Source organism: Prionailurus viverrinus, chromosome B3, assembly GCF_022837055.1.
Source record: "Prionailurus viverrinus isolate Anna chromosome B3, UM_Priviv_1.0, whole genome shotgun sequence".
NCBI lineage: Eukaryota > Metazoa > Chordata > Mammalia > Carnivora > Felidae > Prionailurus > Prionailurus viverrinus.
In genome coordinates, this window is record NC_062566.1 from 12,346,467 (window position 1) to 12,365,765 (window position 19,299).

The window sequence follows — 19,299 nt, forward strand, 5'->3', positions numbered from 1 at the left end:
ATTATATACTTCGAATGAAATTAATTTTATGGTTTGTAACAAAAATAACACAGCGCACACACACACACACACACACTTTACGGACATTCCTCATACAAGCTATGTGGAAGGAAACCCTGCACACAGCCCGACCTAACCCAACTGTGTCACTGGCCAGAGAGGGGGTTGCTCAGAGCCCCAGTGTGTTTCCTTCTAACTCTGCAGGGTTGTTTTTTTGTGTGTTTTTTTTAACATCTTTAAATGAACTACACCAACACATCAGTTCTTCTCCCTTGGGAGGATGTTTTTATTGAACAGTAACTTCAACAAACCCCTGAGACATTTTCATCAGTTCATTTCCAGGTAAACACAAAGCACCAGCCATTCATGCCAAACGGTGTCAAGTTCACAGCACCCATTGTGTCACATGTTAAAAAGGCCATGCCTGCCACCACACACAGAGCACCCCCTCGGCCGCAGATTCCACTGCAAGTCCACTTTTATGGTCCGTGCCTCCTTCACACAGAGTCCACATGCACTGGGGACTTCATGCAGTCTCCATATGGAGCTCTGCACTCTATTTCTTTCCACTGGATTCTTCCCTCTTTCTAATGGGTGTAAGACAAACAATTCCAGGGAACACTCTAGAAGAGACCCTCCCAGAGAGACCAGTTTCCTTGAGTCCAGTAATCACATTTCACTTATCTATATACCTACCCCCAGTGCCCAGCACAGAGCTTGGTCCTGTGCAAACATGTTAAATATCCAGGGTTTTTAAAGTTTATTTTCAGAGAGAGTACGCACACATGCATGCACACACACGGGGGGGGGGGGGGGGGGGGCAGAGAGAGAGGGAGAGAGAGAATCCCAAGCAGGCTCTGCACCGCCAGCAACACAGCCTGATGCGGGGCTCAATCTAACGAATGGCAAGTTCTTGACCTGAGCTGAAATCAAGAGTTGGACGCTTAACTGACTGAACTACACACGTACCCCCTAGATATTGGTTGTACAACAGGACGGATGGATGGATGGATGAGTAGAGGGATACACAAATGGACAGATGTGGGCAGACAGGTGCGTGGATAGACAGTTGGATGGACAGACAAACAGGATGGACAGACGGATGGATGGATATCAGGACAGATGAACAGACAGGTGGGTGGATGGATAAGTGAATGGAAGGACAAACATGGTCAGATGAGTGGGTGGACAAATGTGGACAGATGGACAGCTGAGTGGATGGACAGATGGATGGACAAATGTGGACTGATGGATGGAGACAAGTCGGTAGGTAAATAGACAGATGGACTAACAGGTAGAGGAAAAGACGGACAGATGGGTGGACGAACACACAGATGGATGAATAAATAATTAACAGAGGTCCCATCACATGTGCCCTCTGTCCACTTAGGGAAACAGCAGTGAGTATCTGGTGCTGGTGGTCTCCTGCCTAAACCCAGGCTCCAGGATAGGAATTTACTACACCCCTAAAAAGCTAAAACTGTTCTTCCATCCATCTCCAGAGTCTAGCAACAGACGAACAGAAGGAAGCTGTCACCCCTCACCCTTGAGGTGATCTATTACCATTCATTCCCCATGCAGTTGAGGACTGCCTCTACACTGGCGCTGGGGACACAAGCAGCAACTGAGCAGACCCAGGGCTGACCCTGGTGGCGACTCATGGGTCTCACAGCTGAGTGCCCGGTGTTTTGAGAACATGTAGGAAGGGAAGAAGGAGGTGGTCAGGAAGGGACATCTGAGACTAGATGTACGAGTAGGAATCAGACTGATTGACAAGCTGTGTGTGTGTGTGTGTGTGTATGTGCACACGCGCATAAGAGGGGTAGGGACGGGAGAGTGACAGAGAGGGAGGAGGGAGAGTGAAAGAGAAAAAGGAGGGCAGAAAGACAGAAGGACAGAGGGAGGGAGGAAAAGGCACACGCCCATGGCAGAACACGTGCATGAGCGCTGACCGTGAAGCAAGGGCACAGGTGCGTCTGATGGGAAAGCCCAGGCAGCTGGGATATAGAACGCAAGGTAGGCGTGCCCAGAGATGGGAGCAGAGTCATCAGGACCCTCTGTGACGGGCCTGGATGCTCCAAAGATAGTGACAGAGCCCCAGAGGGGTGTCCCCAGGGATAAGATCAGGTCTGCATTCACACGGAAGCAGGAGCCGGGACCGCATTGCCTGCCCCAAGACAACTCAGCCAGCTTCCTCTGGTTAGAATCCTACTGAACATCAGTGAGGCTACGCCAGCTGCAGAGAAACCCCCGCCACAGCTTTCAGGGAGCAGGCTCTGGGGCCTCACGAAGCAGCCTGGACCACGCCTTACCCCGTGGAAGGCCTGCTTCTCCTGTCCTCACTGGGCTCTTATGGGCAGGGGGTCCCTTGGTTCAGCTCAGAAGCCCTAACAGCGGCCGAGCACACGCCCCAAGCAGGGCCGTGTAGGTAGCCGAGGAGGCCACTGTCACACTGGGGGTTGGCTGGTACCTTTAGACTCACCTTTACCAGTGTGGGCCTTTTCCCTCCAGGCACCAATACACTGGAAGAGCCATCAGCCCAGAGCCCCGTCCAGTGGCTTCCCCTCTGAATCAGGCCATGGCTGAGATCCTGACACCCGCATAGAGCCTGCTCTAAGTGCCTCCTGTATGCGAGGCCAGATGTGAGCGAGGGACCCATGGATGGTTTGCACCAGCCAATCCCGGCCACTGCCCTCGGGGAGCTTCTGATGTGGCTGAAGTTTCTCTGGAAAAGAAATGTGCCTCCCTAGAAACCCTTCTGGTGTCTGTGGTCTCACGGTGACATCTGGGCTGGCATGGGCAAACCTGAAACAGATCTCTGCAGTGCAGGCTGGAACGGGCATGGCCCTTCTCTGAGCTTCAAGAAAGAGGCACATGTGTGTGGTTCCAGTGAGATCTTTACAACCCCCCCCCCCCACCCCGAGTAACAGAAACTACACTAGGTTAAACAAACAAGCTTCTGAAATTCGAGCTTGGGAAAATAACTACCTGTACCTCTTTAGATCTTTGTGCTTGAGGAACGCAGCACTTTCTCAGGCTTTCTATCACCTGGGCCCACAAAACAAGCCTGAGGTAGTCAAGGTCTGTGCGGTCGCCCTCTCCTCGAAGGAGAACACAGCAGGGACAGAAGCCAGCTCCCGGCCACAGGAGCATGGAGTGACAGGGGCAGCTCTCACACCCGTGGCCCCTGGGGCCCAGACAGGCCCCTCAACAAGAGTCAGGATGGCGTCTGGGAGTTAGGAGCTGGCCGCACGTGCTTCTTCTGGGACTCCCAGGCCAGTCCTGCATCCAGCACGGTCCTCTTGGCTTCCTTCCTGGCTGGCTCGGCCCCACAGGCTCGCCCAAGCTGCCCTGCTGCTTCTTCCACTCCACAGTCTTCATCACTCTTTGTCTGTTCCCGTTCTCCGCTGGTCCTCTCCTGAATCAGGAAAAAAAAAAGAAAAAAATCAACGAAGCTCTCCAATGCTGGCTGGAACAAGCCCACAGTGTCCTGGCCGGGCCCCTGCACTCACTGCGTGCTCAGATTCAGAACGGCTGAGCCGGGTTCCAACACCCCAGCCAGCCACAGGGACACTGTATTTTGTTCTTAAGATGCTCTGGACACGTATTTACTGATGGGAACATACTTCCTGAAGGGAACTGAAGAGCCCAGCCCATGGAGATCTGAGAAAGGGCAAAGCGAGAAGCACTACTTTAAAAGGTGGCACCCTTGGGGCGCCTGGGTGGCGCCGTCGGTTAAGCGTCCGACTTCAGCCAGGTCACAATCTCGCGGTCCGTGAGTTTGAGCCCCGCGTCAGGCTCTGGGCTGATGGCTCAGAGCCTGGAGCCTGTTTCCGATTCTGTGTCTCCCTCTCTCTCTGCCCCTCCCCCGTTCATGCTCTCTCTGCCCCTCCCCCTTTCATGCTCTGTCCCAAAAATAAATAGACGTTGAAAAAAAAAATTTTTTTAATAAAAAAAATAATAATAATAAAAAAAAATAAAAGGTGGCACCCTTATGCTTGAGCACCTGGACCTCCCAAGATGCCTGCCCACGGGCAGGACATCACACTGAACACCTCCTGCTTCCTCCAAAGGCCTTCGAGGTTTAAATGCAAAGTCAGGGATCCACAAAGAGGCAAAGCACAATACTGTCAGTTCGGTGGCCTGGTAGAATCGTCAGTGAGCCAAATTTTCCATTGCAAACCAAGGAAAATGAAAGCCCCCTCCTCCGCTCGCTTTTCTGAAACAATCCAGCACTTACTGGGATAGATCATGCCTTTGGTGTCGCGTCTTCTATCCCCGTATCATCTACTTTCCAAAATAAGCAGTACTGCCCACAAGTTGCAACTGTTAAGTTTGGGAGCTTAAAATCATTAATAATTCTTCAGGAATTCAAGAGCAAACACCCTTCTGTGGCCGAGAAGGGGCGTTATCAGAACTATCTTATACCGGCCAATGTCTGTCTTGGCTTCGGGAAGATGCCTCATGGAATCACATTGCTTCAAAGCAGACCACTAAGGTGGACCACTAAGAAACACTTAGCAGCCATCCTTGTCGGTGGGTCTATTCTCTCATCACTCTGGGCTCCACAATGACCTAATGCCATATTCCATTTTGCAGCATCTGGGCTTGGAGGCGTGCAGGAGGAAAGAAAGAAATTTGTCCACACATTTGCTCCGCTTGAAAGACACTGGTCCATGGCAGAATGTGAAATTCAGATTTTCCAATACTTCCTTCAGAGAGCAGGGTGACGCTGATTGCCACGTGTTCTCTGTTTAGTTCTGGCTTCGTTAGAGCTTGTGCAGCTCAGAGAAGAGGACCGTGAAGAGTCTAATTACGAAGGCCTCGCCTCATGCCGCAGCACAGAGACTCCGAGTGTGAATCAACAGCCCACTGCCGTGGAGAAGCCCACAGCCAAGGTGGTGAGGGAGAGGCCTCGTGGGTTCAGAGCTTCGCTAAACAAGCACAACGTGATTGCTAAGAAAACAAGACACATTCCCAGAATGACACATTCACCACCGTACCTTCTTGCCTCCTTCACGACCAGACATTCTGGGTCCATCATCTGGAGATGTCCGCCCACAGCTGCTCACGTCCTCCTGGGAATTTCCTGGGTGTGCTGCCCTCCCCAAGCAAGAGAGTGGCATAAGCAAACGGAGGTGGCCCCGAGGGAGCAGACAATCAAAAGATTAACAGTACAGCAGAGACCCTTCCAAAAGTACCGATCACCACGACCCAATTCTATCCTCATGACCTTCACTGTGACACCTGCTACAGTGCCTTCTGGAGAAAAGGGAAACTTGCCAGGTTTGGGGAGACATGAAGCCATGGTTCTACTCAAGCATGTCTCCCATCCAGGTACTAAGCAGGCCCTTCCCTGCTTAGCTTCCAAGATCAGAGATTGGGAGTAGAGCCGTAGGCACTACTCAAGCATTTCTGAGCGGGAATTCTTTTCTTCCAATTATCTGGACATTAAACGGAGTTAGGCTTGCAGAGCTATTCCTAGGCCCTTCTCTTTGCTCGCTGGAATTGTTACTCACAAGAGAACCCATAATCACCCTTGTTAATTCAGCCCTCCTCCCCCTTTCCAAATCAGACCGAACTTGGAAAGGATAACTTTGCTGTCCCACTGTGTACTTCCTACATCCCAAAATCCATACGTAGAGGTATGTGATGGGGGGGGGGGGGCACTCAGATGCTTTAGGAAGAAAATAGTTTTCCAGTTGAGCTGAAAATGCAAACGAAACACATTTTTTCAAATAAAAATAAATACATTATTGAAACATTACCTATACAGGTAAATTTTAAAGTTTATTTACAGACTTTATAAATAAGCCAACTTTGGTTTGGCAAAATTGAATCCTAAGCAGTGAAAAACACCAGAGTACTTCAGGGCTCCCTTGGGAGTTTCTATATAATGCAGTAATGATTCCTCATGTACTTCTCTTTGCAAAAGTAAGTTCATAAATGAGTTCAGAGACTCAGCCTTATTCACTACTATATCCTTATCACCTCAACCAGTGGCCTGGCACTGGGAGATCCTCCATTAGAGTAATCTACTGAATGAATGAATGAGTGAATGAATGAATGAGAATGCATGAATGAACGAATCAGAGAATGAAGCAGACAACTCAGTATATTCTACACTTCCTGATGTGTGAAACTATCTTTTTATGCGTCACAGACTAAAGCGTGCTTGGTAACTATCAAATGTTTACTTGTATTTTATTCCTAATAATTTAATTATATTAATTAATAATAATATTAATATTAATTAATAATATTAATTCCTAATAACAGTTCAATAATTTTTAAAAATGAATGCTCTAGGGGCGCCTGGGTGGCTCAGTCAGTTGAGCACCCAGCTTCAGCTTGGGTCATGATCTCGCGGTCCGTGAGTTCGAGCCCCGCGTCGGGCTCTGTGCTGAGCTCTCAGAGCCTGGAGCCTGTTTCAGATTCTGTGTCTCCCTCTCTCTGACCCTCTCCGTTCATGCTCCATCTCTCCCTGTCTCAAAAATAAATAAATGTTAAAAAAAAAAAAGTGAATGCTCTAATTTGGAAGCACGAGGATAAGAATCCGAGAAGCAACCACACAGGTAGGTCACAGTAAGTTACCATCCAGGAGTTACTACCATACGGGACGCAGTAGGTGACAATGGCCGCTAGAGGGAGCCACACAACCTTTCAAAGAGCAGCATTAGGAAAAACCCATCCAGGATGATGGTACTGCTATGCACTTCCCACCATAGCTCACGCCACCAAATTGCTGTAACTACCGCACTATGTCATGTCCAACTCACCAAAAAAAGCTGAGACAAGCTCAGAGCTGCAAGCATCAGATTTTTAGAAAAAGGACCCTGCCCGCCCCCCCCCGCCTCAGAGTTCATTCACATCTTTTTATATACATACACCATAGCTTTAAAAATTAAATGTAGCGGCTCAATCCGTTGAGCATCTGACTTCAGCTCAGGTCATGATCTCACAGTCCGTGAGTTCGAGCCCCACGTCGGGCTCTGTGCCGACAGCTCAGAGCCTGGAGCCTGCTTCGGATTCTGCGTCTCCCTCTCTCTCTGCCCCTCCCCCATTCACACTGTCTCTTTCTCAAAAATAAAATAAAAACATAAAAAAATTAAAAAGTTAAATGTGAATAAAATTCTTTTCCCTGTGGATAACAATTGAATCTATTAAAAACTCACCTGGGAAGAAAGCAACACTATAACCTAAACAATGAAAACAAGGATTTTTAAAGCTGTGTGCAATTATTTCCTGCCTCCAGCCACATTTTTGTAAAAGAACACTCAACTGCTGGAGGATTCAATTTCATCTCCTCCAGTAAAGAAACTTAAGGCATGTGCAAGCTAACTGAGAAGTCACACCAGACAGAATTATGATCCTATTGGTCAAGTTTCAAAGGCTTCATATGTAAGTGAGTGTAGGAAGGAAAAAAAAAAAATTCCCACAAACTCCTTCTCTCAAAAGTTCTGAAAACGCTGTAAATATTTTCAGGGCCATTATAAGCCACAGATGTTATCAACAGGCAAGATCGTGCAAACTTTAAAAGACCTCGTCCATAAATGACGCTGCTTCAAAAAATAGATTTTGAAAACCCTGGAAAGGAGCACAAGTTAATTTCCCTTTGGAACATTGTAAAACGTCCATGCCTTACTTAGAATGTAAAAAACAATTGGCTCCCCCGGGCTTCTTGCTTACAGTTCTACCGCTACAGCGCATGAAACTGTAGGAGCCCTCCAAAATAACAGCCAGAAATAAAGAAACAAAAGATAGAACTTGAAAAGCAGAACAATTCAAGAAAGCAACTCTAAGAATAACGGGCTGGTTAAAAACTAAAATTAAATTAAATGGCTGTGTGACATTTCCAGGCAAAAGAAGATTCCAGAACCTGCACTGTGGGGTGACCTGTGGGAAAACCTAATGGGCTAACACAGATTTCCATGAAGGCAGACAGACTGTAAACTGAGAAAATGCAGAGCATCTGGGCTAATCTGTGATTGCATTTGCAGCCCCCCACTCACCAACCTGGAAAAAACCTGAAATGTCAATGCTGACAAAATTGTTACAAGATGAAGCTGGCTGGCTGAAAACCTTCCTGACTGAATTAAAACCCTGACTGCTGGCCCTGGGGGGACACAGAAGTTGTGGGTGAAACCGGGAACTAGCCATGATTTATACAGGGAGTGAAAAGATCATAATTTAGCATTTTTTTAATTATATAGTTTTAATTATCTAATTATATCCTGATCATAACGATGACCCTTCTTCCTTCAAAGGACTCCAAGCATGCTTCTGGAACATTCCCCGTGCAAGTTCCCTCATTTGCTGTTTTAAAGGGAGAGTTGGCAAATCTCACAGTGAGTTAAAGTGACAGGTCTGGCATCTGACTTCCAGCTCAGTTTCCTGTGACCAGACCACACCAACTCTCAGCTCTTGAAATAACCCCAGCGGAATTCTCCTCCGAGGGAAGCAGTCTCCCCAATTATGCGAACACGTTCTCCCACTGCTTACCCCCCTCCAGCCTGTGCAATTTCCACATTATTTCCACATTCTGATATGCAACACTTTTTTTTTTTCCTTCATTCCCAGCCAAGGAGCTGCAACATCCAAGACACAAAGGCCAAGTCCACATGGGAGCTGCAGGCTCATTTGTGACGTTTCTTGATAAACCCACGCAGCTGGTCAGCTTAGTGCATGGGGATCCGGGCAAGCTCCCCCTTCATTTCTAACTGTGGATGCCACAGGGCAAGTCACTTAACCGCCTCATTAGGATCACAGTCACAGCCCTACCATGGCCTGCTTCCCAGGTGCCTGGTCACCCCATTAATATCTGCAGAGATCCATTAAGCCTTCTAGCTGAAAGGCACCATAAAAGCAAAACCTATCATTGTTATCATCAATAAACTCCAAGACGCTCTTCCCTGTCACGACCTAACGTAAATCAGTTACCCACGTGGAAAGCCCACGGAGGCCTAATGAGCTACCTACAGCCTGGGAAATGGCATTTGATGTTGACAGGAGCTTTCTTCCCCGGGGGCGGGGAAGGAAAGCCAGTGCTTTCACTTTGGCGGGTGAAACTTAAAACTGTTAGACCCTCCTGAGCCTCCCACCCACGCACAGCACCTGCAGCCTGAAAGGGTTTGCCGGGATTCGGCCCTGCCCTCCAAGGCCCTCTCCCTGAGCACTGAGCTAAGAACCAACAGCAATGTGCAATCCATCCTGGGGGGAGTGCAGTCCATCCCCGATGTGGGAGAGGAGGAAGGCACACTGTCAAAAAGCAATTTGGGGAACTAGACACAAGTGAATCTGGTCTTCCCACCCCATCTCCCCTTGGGACCCTCTGCCCGTTCTCATTGCTTGAAAACACCCTCCATCAAAACCCTGCCGGCAAACACACCGTGGTACTATAACAACCTCAAACTGAAGACAATGCCTGTCTATAACAGGGGCTGCCCAAATAAACACCTCCATACAGCAGCTTACTATGCTGCCAGTAAAAAGGACGGGGACAAAGTACTCATCTGCAGAACGCTGTCTCTGCAATGCTACCACTTACGTATGCCTGCCATCTCCCCCAAGGGAAGGAGGGGGTGCATGGAAGCCTTGCTCTTCAAGGTAAACCCTTGTGTGGCCTTCCAATTTTTAACCAGGTGCACACCTGGTGCAGACCTCTTCTGGGTTTCAGTGATCCCTTCGAGTTATAAACAGGGAGCCGCTCTGTCCCAGGGAGCTTCTGATTTAGTTAGATTGGGGGAGATCTTCATCAAAGTCCAGAATATGTGGCTCATTCGGGAAAGGAAGGTGGACCAAGGACAAGAAGCCACGATCCCGGAGGCGCCTGGGTGGCTCAGTCGGTTGAGCGTCTGACTCGGTATCAGCTCAGGTCCTGATCCCACCATTTGTGAGATCAAGTCCCACACTGGGCTCTGAGCTGATAGTGCGCAGCCTGCTTGGGATTCTCTCCCTCCCTCTCTCTCTCTCTCAAAATAAATAAACATTTTAAAAAAGAAATAAACAAGAAGGCACCACCCTGGTCTCACTCCCTCCTCTGTTGTTGCAACAATAAACATAACACCTGCCCGGGCCTGACTCCATCCGTATGCATTAACCTGTGCTTCAAAGGGCACTTTGTTCACTGTGACTCACGGTCTGGAAGTCTTGACTGTTGCAGTTGAACCTTCAGCCAGATGCTGCCTCGCTGGCCCCAGGCTCCTGGGGGCTCCACCTCCCACAGGCGACCCCGCTCCTCCGGATGGGCCAACAGGAACTTCCTGCACACTGAGGATGTGCAAGAGTGAGCCAGGAAGGCCCGCCCCCTCTGCGTCTCAGGGGCGAGCACTTCCGGTTCCAGCCAAGGCCCCACCCCACCCTGGCTCTGCTCTGTTTCTGCTGCAGGGGCACCAGTGTTTGGCCTCCTCAGCTATCACCCCTCATGCTCCGGCTTTCACCCAACCCATCTTACCTGGGGCCACCATAACAAAGCACCACACGTTGGGGGGCTCCAACAACAGACTTCCACTGTCTCACGTGGTGGGGGCGGGAAGTCCCACGGCCAGGCATGGGCAGAGGCTTGCAGATGGCTGCCTTCCCACAGTGGCGTCGCATGACCTTCCCTCTGCACCCATCCGTGTCCCAGGCTCCTCTTTTATAAATAAGAACCACTTCTTAAGAATCTATTGGATCAGGGCCCCACTCCAAGACCTCATTAAATTCTAATTGCCTCTTTAAAGGTCCCACCTCCACGTATAGTCACATGGAGGGTAAGCTTTCAACATAAGACTTCGGGGGACCCAATCAGCCCTTAACATCCCCCCAACACTGTCCTCTCCTCAGGCACTGTCCCTCCTTATCCTGAGCCTCCCCAGCCCTCCTCTCCCACAGAACTTCCAGCTCATCCTCTGCAGATGCCTTGATTCCAGTCACCTCAAGGCTTAAAGACTTCTATGTCCGCATTCACAGGGTGAGAATTTCCTCCGGGCAGTGCCCCAAGCCCAGCCAAATAGGCGGCTGCTCCTGGTCCCACAGGTGCCCATGGGGACCCTGTCAGGCCCTCCCCTAATACGTCCCAGCCGGGGGCAACAGCACAGATGGAAACCTCCAGAGGGTGAAACTAAGTATTCGGAAAGTGTAAGCCAAACTAGCAGAGTGCTAGATAGAATGTTCTGCTCTCCTATCTTGACAAATATAACTTCATAACAACAGGGAAAGCCAGTTTCAAATTTAGAATTCTTGGACTCCTTGGAGTTTTGCACCAGAATGTGGCAATACTGAGGGAGCTGCCCCCCCCCCCCCACAGTCGGCCCACCCGCTTCTCTTTCTACCCCAGCCCCACACACGTACACAGCAAGGGGCCTGTGAATGCAAATGTGAACACCACGCCCACACTCCACCCACACCCCACCAACGCCTGTCCCTAGGGTCTAAAGATACGCAAACTGGTGGCATGGTCCACCCTTATGTGCAGACCCAAGGATGGAGTCCACTGGGGCCCTCACGCCACTGGCAGGAACCCAGGGGTCCTGGTACCCTGAGTCAGCTTAGAAGGAGTGGTCTGGACCCAGGAAGGACTATACTCTTGGGCCCACAGACTCCTCACACCACGGAGAGAAACGCAGCTGCAAGAGGGCTTTAAAGCACAGGGCTCTGGCCTGCCCTTTGAACGCAAGAAGGAATCCTACCGGTCATGGGGTGCCTGGGTGGCTCAGTCGATTAAGTGTCTGACTTCAGCTCAGGTCATGATCTCACGGTTCGTGAGTTTGAGCCCCACGTCGGGCTCGTGCTGACAGCTCCGAGCCTGGAGCCTGCTTCAGATTCTGTGTCTCCCTCTCTCTCTGCCCCTCCCCCACTCGTTCACTGTCTCTCTGTCTCCCAAAAATAAAAACATTAAAAAAAAAAAAAAGCCAGTCAGTAAAGTGTGCAGGTGGCACACACCTGAACCCAGTCCTGAACCTCCAGCTGCTTCTTTCTCCATGTCCTACCTGTTCACATACATGCCCAAGTACAGTCAGGGGTGACGTAAAAGCCTGAGGCCCCAACATCCTCAGCTGGGCAGCTCAAACCCCCAAGACACGATGCGTGCTTCAGAATCAGCACGTTCTTATTTTCTTTCTCTATGGGGCAAAGATAGAAAAGGGAAAAGCAGGGGGGTGCCTGGGTGACTCAGTCGGTTAGGCATCCAACTTCAGCTCAGGTCATGATCTCAGAGTTTGTGGGCTCGAGCCCCGCGTCAGGATCTGTGCTGACAACTCAGCCTGGAGCCTGCTTCGGACTCTGTGTCTCCCTCTCTCTCTCTGCCCCTCCCCCGCTCGCATTCTGCATCTCTCAAAAATAAATAAACATTAAAAAAAAGAAAGAAAGAAAAAGGAGAGCAGGGATCCACAAGACCCTGCAAGGGTACCTGCAGTGCTGGCTCTGGGGCGCCCTCCCCCCTCCATGGAGACTGATACTTCCCTAGGGAAACCTGAGGTGGCCACACTGAGAGGCCAATGTACTCAAACCAAGGTCTCGGAGCTGACGCAAAAATTAGGAGAGAGAGAGGACAGGCATGTGGTTCTGGAACTTTGCAACACCTCAAAGTGAGCAACACAGTACAGGAATCCTGGAATGCTCTTTGCAGAAATTCAAGGCTCTTCAGAGTTTAATTATAGACCATGAGTTTGGAAATATAAAGAAATGACTAAACCTACTTGAAAATATGTTTTCACCTGCTTTTCTTAGGACTTTAGAGCAACAGAAGTTTCCTTACCTTCCCTACGTTTTCTCTCTTATCTCCTGATCTCCCCATACCATAACGGTACTGGAAACTCAGTACTAAGGGCCCAAAAACATCTGTATGACAAGAAGTGAAACGGTACCCAAGGTGGAAGGGGTGTACTTCACAGCAGGGGTGTGGGGAACCTAGAGAGAGGCTCACCAGAATCCGCCCCCCTTACTGACTTGGAACGTAATGTTTAAGACCAGGGCTTGTTTCATTTCCTCCGAAAAAAATATACATATATAAGGATTTCTCTTCCAGAACGTGAAAAGGGATTGTGATAGCTCATTTTAAGGGTCAACTTGACTGAGCCAGGGGGTGCCCAGATATTTGGTCAGACATTATTCGGGGTGTGTCCGTGAAGGGGTTTGGGATGAGATGAACATTTGAATCAACAGACTGAGTAAAGCAGATTGCCTTCCCTCATGTGGGTGGGCCTCATCCAATCAGTTGAAGGCCTGAATATAGAGGGAAAAGGCTGACCCTCCCACAAGTAAGAGGGAACTCCTGCCTGTCTGGTGAGCTGGGACATGGGTGTTTTGCTGCCTTTGGATTTGACCCAAAAACTTTTTGTTGGCTTTTCTTGGGTCTGGAGCCTGGCAGAATTTGCACCGTTATGACACCATCGGCTCTCCTGAGTCTCCAGCTTGCTAACTGCAGATCTTGGGAGTCTCAGTCTCCACACCATGTGAGCCAATTCCTTATAATAAATCTCTCGTGTGTGTGTGTGTGTGTGTGTGTGTGTGTGTGTGTATACCCTATTGGTTCTGTTTCTCTGGAGAACCTTGACCAGTACAGGGACTCAGTAGGGTAAGAATGGAAGAAGGGGACTGCCTTCTGCAGCAAGAGCTACGAGGTACTTGGGGCTCAGTGCGGTCAGAGCTTGCCTTTGCACTCCAGCTGCCCTCCCAGACAAAGCTCCTGGGCTCCCTTTCAGCGTCTAGCTGAAAGGACTAAGTCATGGGCTCTTAAGCATCAAGTGAAACCGCAAAGGCCCTCTGAGCGCCCAGCAGGTGCACTTCTCTGGATTCTGCTTCTCTCTGACGCCGTGTTTTTTATTGTTTCTAAATCCAGTTATTTCTAGGGCTGGGAAAGGCTCACCCCCCAGTGCCACAGCATAGTCTCATCTGTGCTGAAGCAACGGGAGATTTCTCAGGAGGAAGAGAAAACCCACACGCAGAGAGTGTCAAGGAACCTGCCTCCCCGGAACCACCTAGAACGCACGTGTTATCCATCACCGTTGCCCATACGTTTCCGCCTGACACAAAGCGGGTTTACCTTTGAACATGGCGGGAGAAATCGGCCAACTGACGCCCAGAGCCTCGTCCTCACGGAACGTCTCACAGAAGTCCTGCAGCATGGCCGTGCCCAGGCCCTGGCGGCGGTAAGTCCTCCTGACAAACACGGTGTCGAAGACGGGGAGCAGGTAGCATGCACCCGGGCCATCACCACACAGGCTGCCTGCAGGGAAAGGAAGAGACAGGCGCCGTCCCAGGCTTGCACCAAGCTGCCAGGGCCCTGCGGGACTCCCACACAGCCGGGTCACTGGTACCACCTAGAAGGGCTCACATCACTAAGACAAAAGAGCAGATCATCCCAAACCACCAGTTCTCCAGCCGACTGACCAGCCCACATGTTATCGATCACGAGGAGTGCAGCCCCCAGACTGCTGTACCGAAATGAAAAGCAAACGCAGGTGCATGTGCCATTCACGCACCCAAGACCCTCAGAAGCCGCCCGCGCTGTGCAGAGTTCACAGAGACACTGGAAGCCAATGAGGGCCATCTGGACATCAAGGTTTTCCGTGAACCCAAGGGATATGGGCTGGCAGACCCACCCAACACATCTCTAGGGCATGGACTTGTTTCAGTAACTCTAACAAGCAGTCATCGTGTCCAATTAAGACAGAGTGCATTTAGGGGCGCCTGGGTGGCGCAGTCGGTTAAGCATCCGACTTCGGCTCAGGTCATGATCTCACAGTCTGTGAGTTCGAGCCCCACGTCGGGCTCTGTGCTGACAGCTCCAAGCCTGGAGCCTGCTTCAGATTCTGTGTCTCCCTCTCTCTCTATTCCTCCCCTGCTTGCTCTCTCTCTCTTAAAAATAAAGATTAAAAAAAAAAAAAAGACAATGTGCATTTACCCCAAGCAGACTAAGTCCTGCCTCCCCTACAACATCAGTGACCTTGCTATAGCAGAGCAAGAGGGGCCACAGTTGGCACCCTTCCCACCTTTCCATCCTGAACTTCACTGCAACCAGCACCAATACCAGCACAGTTGCTGTTTCTGCAAAAGGCACTTGGCCTTGGCCTTGGCCTTGCAAGTTCACCTGCGTTGTCACCCTAACCAGAAAATCAATGCTACACAAAGCCTACTACATCACCTGTCTTACTTCCAAACGTACAAATGCCTGCACCCTAGATGCATGAAAACCCAGGAAAAGAAGTATGGAGCATATTCAGCTCCTATTGGAAGAAGTTTTTGTCCCTGTCAAGAATCAGATGGTGGGTAATTTCCCAAGCGAAAAAACTGACTCCGATTCTGATCAGCCAGACTGAGTTGCAGGGATACATGCTACTGTAGTGAACTGCTTGCAACAAATGAGCACAATTATTCCCCTTCCTATATCCACATCACATTACATGTGATTCTGAAGCACCTCCCATCAAAAATGGGGCCTGGCTTCATGGGGTCCAGTGCCCCTCTTCTATTCTTTCTCAGATCCCTGCTACTCACTCTAAGAACACAACTGGACTAGCCTGCCACCATAACAGAAACATGGCCCGGGCACCCTTGTGGTCCCAGCAAACATCTAGCCAGTCCCATGGAGCAGAGCCACCTACCAGCCATCCCACCCAGCTGAGCCTCAGCAAAACTGTCATCCAAAAGAATGGTGAGCTGAACAATTGATTTGGTGCCAAAAATGAATGAAGAAGTAATCTGAGGCCAGTGATCAACACCACCCAATTCACTTGGGATGGTTAAGTGTAAAGTATTTGAATTTCACCCTCAATGTTCCTGAAATGACAGTACAAACTTAGGTTGGAATTCTGCAGTTGCCAACTTTTATATTGAGGAGAACAACATTCCCCAAATGGTAGTCTTCCAAAGCTGAGAAACATTAAAATTACATAAAGATACAATTCCTTAAAAAAAAAAAAGAGTCAATATTGGGGCGCCTGGGTGGCTCAGTCAGTTGAGCCTCCGACTTCAGCTCAGGTCACGATCTCACGGTCTGTGAGTTCGAGCCCCGCGTCAGGCTCTGTGCTGACAGCTCAGGGCCTGGAGCCTGCTTCGGATTCTGTGTCTCCCTCTCTCTCTTCCCCTCCCCTGCTCATGCTCTGTCTCTCTCTGTCTCAAAAATAAAAACATTAAAAAAAAAGAGTCAATATTTAGGGATATATTTAATAAAAGGAGCATAAGCCTTGAATACTGAAAAACTACAAAACATGGTTAAGGGAAATTAAAGAAAGGTAATAAGTGGGGAAATACCATGTTCATGGATTGGATGACTCAATACTGTTAAGATGGCAGTTCTTCCCAAACTGATCTGTAAGTTCGACACCAGTCCTATCAAAATCCCAGCAGGCATTTTTGTGGACATTGGCAAGCTGATACTAAAACTGACATGAAATGCAAAGTCTCTACAATAAGCAACCCAGTTTTGAAAAAGAGCAAAGTTGGAGATTTTACACTACCCAATTTCAAGGTTTCTTATAAAATCAAGGCAATCAAGTCAGTGGGATACAGGTGTAAGGACAGGCATGTGTTATCAATGGAACAGAAGTGAGTCAAGAAATAAATTCTCGGGGCGCCTGGGTGGCGCAGTCGGTTAAGCGTCCGACTTTAGCCAGGTCACAATCTCGCGGTCCTTGAGTTCAAGCCCCGCGTCAGGCTCTGGGCTGATGGCTCAGAGCCTGGAGCCTGTTTCCGATTCTGTGCCTCCCTCTCTCTCTGCCCCTCCCTCGTTCATGCTCTGTCTCTCTCTGTCCCAAAAATAAATAAATGTTGAAAAAAAAATTTTTTTAAAAGAAATAAATTCTTATACTTTTAATTTCAACGATGTTGCCCTTTTCCAATGAGAAGACAGTCTTTTCAACAAATTGTGGTGGTATGACTGGATGTCAATAAGCCAAGAACAAAAAAAAAAAAAAAACAGGAAGAAGAAGCTGGAACACAACAGCCAGTCCAGAATTAGACCCACACAAATATAGTCAACTGATCTTTGACAAAGGAGCAAAGTAAAGTCACTGAAGAAAGGACAGTCTCAATAAGTGACACCGGACAACTTGATATCCACATGGAAAAAAAAAACAATCTAGACACACACCTTAAATACTTCAAAAATTTTTTTTTAATTTTTTTTTCAACGTTTATTTATTTTGGGGACAGAGAGAGACAGAGCATGAACGGGGGAGGGGCAGAGAGAGAGGGAGACACAGAATCGGAAACAGGCTCCAGGCTCTGAGCCATCAGCCCAGAGCCTGACGCGGGGCTCGAACTCACGGACCGCGAGATCGTGACCTGGCTGAAGTCGGACGCTTAACCGACTGCGCCACCCAGGCGCCCCTAAATACTTCAAAATTTTTAACTTAAAATGAATCACAGCATAAATATAAAATGCAAAACTACAAACCTCCTAGAAAATACACAAGAGAATATCCAGATGACCTTGTGTTTTGTAACATATTTTTTTACATACAACACGAAAGGCATGATCCAGGAGAGAAAAAATTGGCAAGCTGAATTTCATTAAAATTAAAATTTGCTGGAGCACCGGGGTGGCCCAGTTGGTTAAGCATCCGACTCTTGATTTCAGCCCAGGTCATGACCTCATGGTTTGTGAGTTCGAGCCCCACATCAGGCTCTCTAGTGTCAGTGTTGAGTCTGCTTCAGATCCTCTGTCTCACTCTCTCTCTGCCCCTCTCCCACTCTCACTCTCCCTCTCTCAAAAATAAATAGTGCACTTATTTAAAAAAAATTAAAATTTGCTGCCCAAATTTTTGACATGTGAAAGATGATGTCAAAAGAATGAAAAGACAAGGCACAAACTGGGAAAAAATATTTGCAAAAGGCACATTTGTCTGATAAAGGACTGTTATCCAAAATATATGAAGAGCTTTTAAAACTCAACAATAAGAAAACAAACAACGTGATTTAAAAGTGGGCCAAAAATCTTAATAGATACCTCATCAACAAAGCTATTACATATGGCAGGTAAGGATATCAAAAGATGCTCCACATCATATGTCATCAGGCAAATGCAAATTAAAACAATGAGATATCACTGCACACCTACCAGAATGGCCAAAACCCAAAACACTGTCAACACCAAATGCTGCTAAGGATGTGGAGCAATGGGAACTCTCATTCATTGCTGGTGAGAATGCAAAATGGTACAGCAACCCTGGATGAGTTTGGTGGTTTTACAAAAGCAAACAGAACTTGTTCCATATGATCCTTCAATTATGCCCCTTGATATTTATCTGAAGGAGTTGAGAACCTGCACATGAACGTTCACGGCACCTATATTCATAATGGCCAAAAACTGGAAGCAACCAAGATATCCTTCAATATGTGAATGGATAAATAAACTATGGCACATCCAGATAATGGAATATGAGTCCATGCCGAAAAGAAATAAGCTATCAAGCAAAAAAAAAAAAAAAGACATGGGGAAACGTTAAGGCATATTACTTAAGGAAAAGTCCCAATCTGAAAAAGTCTACATACTGTACAATTACACCAGTTATATGACATTCTGGAAAAGGCAACACTATGAAGGCAGCAAAAAGATCAGTGGTTGTTAAGAGGCTGTGGGGAGGGAGCAATGAATAGAGGGAGCATGGGGGTTTTCAGGGCAACGACGCTTGTACGATGCTACAAGCATCGTCCTTCTGCATTTGTCAAAACCCATAGAATATACAACATAAGGAATGAACACTAATGTAAACTATGGGCTTTAGTTAATAATAATGTATTCTTATGGACTGAACGGCGTCTCTTACATTGAAGCCCAACCCCGAGTACCTCAGAATGTGACTGTATCTGGAGACACAGACTTTACGAGATAATGAAGTTGGGGCACCTGGGTGCCTCGGTCAGTTAAGCGTCCAACTTCAGCTCAGGTCATGATCTCACAGTTCATGAGTTCAAGCCCTGCATCGGGCTCTATGCTGACAGCTCAGAGCCTGGAGCCTGCTTTGAATTCTGTGTCTCCCTCTCTCTCTGCTCTTCCCCACTCATGCTCTGTCTCTCTCTCCTTCAAAAACAAATAAAAACATTAAAAAAATGTTTTTAAAGAGGTAATGAAGTTAAAGCAAGGTCTTTTGAGTGAGCTCTCATCCAATTTGACCGGTGTCTTTATGAGAAGAGGAAATTTGGACACACAGAGAGATGTGCACACGTAGAGGAACGACTGTGTGAGGACACAGCAAGGAAATGGCCACCTACAAGCTAAGGAGGGAGGCTTCAGAAGAAACCAAACCTGCCAACACCTTGATCTTGGACTTCCAGCCTCAAGAACTGTGAGAAAATTACTTTCTATTGTTTGAGCCA

At 48.3% G+C, this 19,299-nt stretch overlaps 1 protein-coding gene across 2 annotated transcripts in view; it reads right to left on the reverse strand.

Moving 5' to 3' along the window:
- Positions 1 to 258: 258 nt before the first annotated feature.
- LOC125167821 (protein FAM169B-like) overlaps positions 259 to 19,299 on the reverse strand; it is a 91,229-nt gene continuing 72,188 nt past the window's right edge. The window contains exons 6-9 of one of the 2 annotated variants that reach the window (XM_047862563.1): positions 14,024 to 14,206; positions 10,138 to 10,269; positions 5,004 to 5,098; positions 259 to 3,418 (exon numbers count right to left, since the gene is read on the reverse strand). In XM_047862563.1, the coding sequence (XP_047718519.1) occupies positions 3,218 to 3,418; positions 5,004 to 5,098; positions 10,138 to 10,269; positions 14,024 to 14,206 (611 nt within the window). In that variant the 3' untranslated portion in view covers positions 259 to 3,217. The remainder of the gene's footprint in view (positions 3,419 to 5,003; positions 5,099 to 10,137; positions 10,270 to 14,023; positions 14,207 to 19,299) is intronic. The other variant, XM_047862564.1, reaches the window with a different exon arrangement.